The 5,345-nt window shown below is 32.6% G+C and overlaps 1 protein-coding gene across 1 annotated transcript; it reads left to right on the forward strand.

The window, feature by feature from the left end:
- The first annotated feature begins 312 nt into the window (after window positions 1-312).
- On the forward strand, window positions 313-2,884 carry LOC143081576 (uncharacterized). The gene is made up of 3 exons (XM_076257372.1): window positions 313-413; window positions 1,224-1,309; window positions 2,013-2,884. Exons 1-3 carry the CDS (start codon window positions 341-343, stop codon window positions 2,244-2,246), a joined length of 393 nt encoding a protein of 130 aa, XP_076113487.1. The 5' UTR covers window positions 313-340; the 3' UTR covers window positions 2,247-2,884.
- Window positions 2,885-5,345: the final 2,461 nt, after the last annotated feature.

Here is a 5,345-nt window from a genome sequence, read left to right on the forward strand (position 1 = left end):
TTACAAACTAAAACAAAAAGAAACACATCAACTATAAGAGAAAGACAATGAAACTATAGTAACACTGAAGTGCAACAAAAAAACAAACATTGCTGATTGTTGACATTGGTTGGTGCAGTTTCGGTAAGGTTTTTACGTACATTTACTGATACTGATTTCTCATAATCACTTTTCATTATGTTACATATTTCGACATTTTGATTCTGGTTTCCGTTTATGTATATACGTACTGCATTTTTACCATTTCAAATTTGATTTGAATTTTCCTTGGTTTTATAGACATTACAATTTCCCTCTTTTAGAAACAATTATAGCTGGATCGTCGGATAAGAACTACATCATGGTAACGGTTGTTGCTATCATTCTTGTAACTGCAGGGATACTCATCTCTGTGTATAACTTTCGAAACAAAGGTCAGTTATTTATAAATAACGTAGTTCTGTTTATTTTATTCGTTTGATCTTCAGATTTGATTTTTTTTGTGGTGAACTGAGGTAAACTCAAGACAATACAATATAGTATGCTAAATGGAAAAACTTTTACATGTGTTATGAAGTTCTATTACCCATTATACCTAACTGGATAGGAGTCAACATGTTTTGTAATTGAGGGACATTTTTTTTATGAAATTATAATAAGGGTTTCTGAAAACTAATCCCCATCGTTACATTATACTTAAAAATGGATATCAATTAAAGTGGCAGAAGCACACTGATGTAGATGGGTAAATCGATAAAAAAGAGCCACATTAAAGTAATGAAAAAAACTAGACTAAGGGATTTCCAAATGGAACGAGACACAGCCGTCGATAGGGTAAACATATCCACTTAAGCAGCATAAACCTCCATACGAATTCAGTCAAAGAGGTACAAAATACCCTTGAAAATGACATGGAATATGAAAAACGATCCAAAGACAAACCGTATAAAAAATCAAACATATAGAAAACTAAAGTCTGAGAAATCTAGAGTGATATAGCATGTGCTCCGAAAGGTTAAGTATATACTTCTTAATATGTGGCAACCGTTGTGTTGCTCATGTAATTTCAAAACGGGATTAAAGTCACGTCATCTGTCGAATGGAGGAATCGGGAATAGGACAAAAATCACCGATAATGTGCTCAAAATGGTGTCTAAAATGTAAGACATCGTTATTATGCAAAAAGAAATGTCAAAGTAACCACACGTTCCTTAGCATATATAACTTTTATTTTGTGATCTTAGGAACTGAAAACAAAAGCAAATTGAAAGATATAAAGATGGTGCAGGCAATACAGCCAGGCGCTCAGGGAAATGTTCAATATAATCAGGTTATTAACACGAGGTTTTTAATTGAAAGTTTAGGTTACATGTCTAAACTATGATTCTTTGCTGTTACTTGACTGCGAATGGATAATTCATGTTTTTCAATTAAACCCACTTTGCAAAATGGAACCCATTTCGCCAACTTTAATAAAAACAAAATAATTAAAGTTTTGAATTATATATGTCCTCTGATGCATTTTATAATTTGAATTATAATTTAACTGAATCTACGGTCGAAACTTCCAAGGGGATTCTTTTAATTATGAAAGAGGGGCGAAAGATACAAAGAGGGAACATTCTAGCATATAAGTAGAAAATAAACTGACAAACGTTAACGCCATGGCTAAAATAGAAAAGGCAAAAAAATATAAAAAAAATAGTACAGAAAACACAACATATAAAACTTAAGACTGAACAACATGAACCCCACCAAAAAGTTGTGGTGATCTCAGGTGCTCCAAAAAGGTAGTCTAATCCTGCACCACATGTGGCAACCATAGTGTTTTTTATGTTGGAATACACCCGGTAATAAGTCAATTGTGTTTATGTTCTGAAAAATTGGTAATAAAAATCTGCAATGTTTTTAAATTTTGTATCAAATAAACGTTTTGTCTCGAGAAAGCAAGTGATATTTTAAGATCATGCAATCTGCATAATGTGTTGAAATGATCAAATATTTTTTTTTTCAAAATCCACATATTGTTTCAGAACCCCTCGGGTTTGGTTTACATAGAGGTTGACTTCGAACCAAAGCAGGAAAAGAGTGGTCCTAAGTTGTTCTACGTTCATGGTTCAAATAATAGATCGCCGTATGCTGATATAGACTTTTCTGCTAAAGCTGATCCTTTACCAGAAAGTGAATCCGAAGACAACGAAATTGGGGAAGATGACTTTGTTACATTAGAAGATGTACAAGGATGGGCAATTGAAACTTCGGAATAGTGCATGAGTTTATATTTGATTAGGGACTTTCCGCTTTGAATTTTCCTCGGAGATCAGTATTTTTGTTATTTTACTTTTGAAAAAATTAGAGTCAAGTTGATATTTTCATATTTTAGTTTTACCTGCAATTTTCACGATACTTATGAAATGGTATAAGCATTTGAAAAATATGTTTAAAATACAAATGAAAGAACGACAACTTTTAATCAGACAATACATTGGAATTTGTGTGAAAAATAAGATCTGTAAAAATTTCAAGTGCACGCCCATTTCAAAGGAAATATTACAGAAGCATTAAACATTTTCTTGATTACGAAAGTGAAAAAACAACCGTATGTATTTACAGTACTGTAAATTGTACAATTGCTAAATTTGTGAAAAATCACTCATTCACAAAACGGTGTATGTGGAATGTTTTTATTTCAACTTATCACAATGTGTATGTTTGTTTTGTTTTGATACTGAACATGTACATAGCTTATCGTTTTATGGCTGTTGTTTTAAAGTTTTGAATTTGTGAAATTTAATCAGATTGAATGCGTTTAATTAATTGCAGATATTTTAGAATTGAAAAAAGGAATCTATGTTTTAGCTTCAGATGTTTTTATTTCAAAATGGCAATTCATATGATGTAAAGAAAACTTCACTATTTCATAACATACAATGGGGAATGCGACCGGTTTCAAGCGAATATTTTGCTTTTCCCTCCAGTGTGCTTGGATAATTAAGAAGTGGCAGTTATCATTCAGTCTTAATTAGATATAGGAAGATGTGGTGTGAGTGCCAATGAGACAACTCTCCATACAAATAACAATTAAAAAAGTAAACCATTATAGGTTAAAGTACGGCCTTCAACACGGAGCCTTAGCTCACACCGAACAACAAGCTATAAAGGGCCCCAAAATTACTAGTGTAAAACCATTCAAACGGGAAAACCAACGGTCTAATCTATATAAACAAAACGAGAAACGAGAAACACGTATATATTACATAAACAAACGACAACTACTGTACATCAGATTCCTGACTTAGGACAGGTGCAAACATTTGCAGCGGGATTAAACGTTTTAATGGATCCAAACCTTCTCCCTTTTTCTGAAACAATAGCATAACATCACAACAAAGAAAAACATACGATAAAATATCAATTGGCAGACTTAACTCAATCAAAAAACGTATGATTAAACAATGAACGAATAAATTTGATCTGCGATATCTGAATACAAATGCACAGTTAATTAAATATTAGAGACAAACATTCATGACCAAAAAGCTAACAAACAAATTCAAAAACAGGACATGACTGAGAAATATTTAACCAATCAATGTTCACTTTAGAAAAAAACCGGTTTTTTTTAAACGCTACAAATTTATTGCTATCATTTAGCGATCGTCTTATTAACTGAAAAATTGTGTGGTAACATATTTTTGAAGTAAGCCACCTAGATCAAACTTTAACTATGAGATACATAGAATTGTGTCAAACCCGCAAAATACATCCAGGCATCTTTCATCTTATACTGAAATTGCAACTTTTCGGATAAAATGTAAAGTCACAAAAATACTGAACTCTGAGGAAAATTCAAAAAGGAACTTCCCTAATCGAATGGCAACATCAAAAGCTCAAACACAGCAAACCAATGGACAACAATTGCCATATTCCTGACTTGATAAAATATTGTCTTCCATGTGTTTCCCTGTTCCGACTTTCCCCTTCGTGTTAGTCTGTATAATAATTTAAGCTTCCCATTTACAACTTACTCAAATAAAGTTACTCTATATTTCTGTTTGTTGTGTACATGTATATGTAGGACTATGAACCGCGATGGTACTCCGAACCACGATGGTCACGCTGAAGTGCGATGGTCTACGCTGAAGTGCGATGGTTAACACGCTGAAGTGCGATGGTAACATTGTGACGTTAACTTGTTGATATTTACGCTGAAGTGCGATGGTGGTTACGCTATAGTGCGATGGCCAACTTAATACTTTGAGTAAAAGCAAAATGCACAAGGGCTGTTGTAATAAAATAACACCATTAAAACTTGGCTGCTAGCCTCTTATTTGGAAGATGTTTTAACTTCTGTTTAGATCAAACCAAAGACTTTAATTTTTGTTTTAATCTAATTTTCCAAGTCTCCAATTATTCTTTTAGCACGCAAGAGTATGGAATAAGGTGTTCAAAGGAGAAATAAAAAAAATTATTCATTGTGTAGGTCTTTATAATATTACTAAGAAAAGTCCATCTCATTTACTTAAATATTATGATAAAATTTAGTAATTACATGTTGTACCTTGAATGTCGGAACAGTATCCACGAGTAAAAATACCGACAAGTAAATTTATCCTTTACTGATAACGAAGCTTGTCAATTATTTCACGAACAACAAAGATGAGGATGATAAATTGGGAAGTACACGTAGGGTTTAGTCAGGTAAATTTCTGTCTGACATGTTTTAGACTGAAACCATAAAAAAACCAAGAGCGACGGTGTTTTCTCAAAAGAAAACAAAAATATCTCGGGAATAAAACAACATTATATGAACTTGATATAGCAAAATCATTGAAACATTATTAATATTATCATATTTAAAAAAAAAAAAATTAATTGCCCACATAAAATCATGTGACGCTTACCGTAAGATAAATTAAGATTAATATTTAGATTAGTATACTGTATTTATCTTACAAAAAGACTGCAGCATAATTCAGAATACTGGTGTGCCATTTAATGACAAAGTTCATCTTTCAGCCGCTTTGCCGCCTAAAACGTTTTTTTACATATTTTTTTAACCTCAACATGTAATGCTTAAAACTGTTCGGGACTTGAATTGTTTGTTTCTTTTTTATTTCCTTACTTTTCTTTGTTAGCATGAAACCTTCATCTACAAAACCCTATTCTCCTGCCTGCGAATCCATGTTGTATTTTGAAAACGTCATATTATTCAAACGTCGTACACAAAACCATCGCACTTCAGCGAAAGGACCATCGTATTTCGGCGTGGACCATCGCACTTCAGCGTCCCCATCGCACCTCCAAGTCCTACATATATATTAGTGTTCATAGTTTATTTTTATAAAACAATTGCTACCCGTTGT

The sequence above is a fragment of the Mytilus galloprovincialis genome, chromosome 7, assembly GCF_965363235.1.
Source record: "Mytilus galloprovincialis chromosome 7, xbMytGall1.hap1.1, whole genome shotgun sequence".
In the NCBI taxonomy this organism is placed as follows: Eukaryota; Metazoa; Mollusca; class Bivalvia; order Mytilida; family Mytilidae; genus Mytilus; species Mytilus galloprovincialis.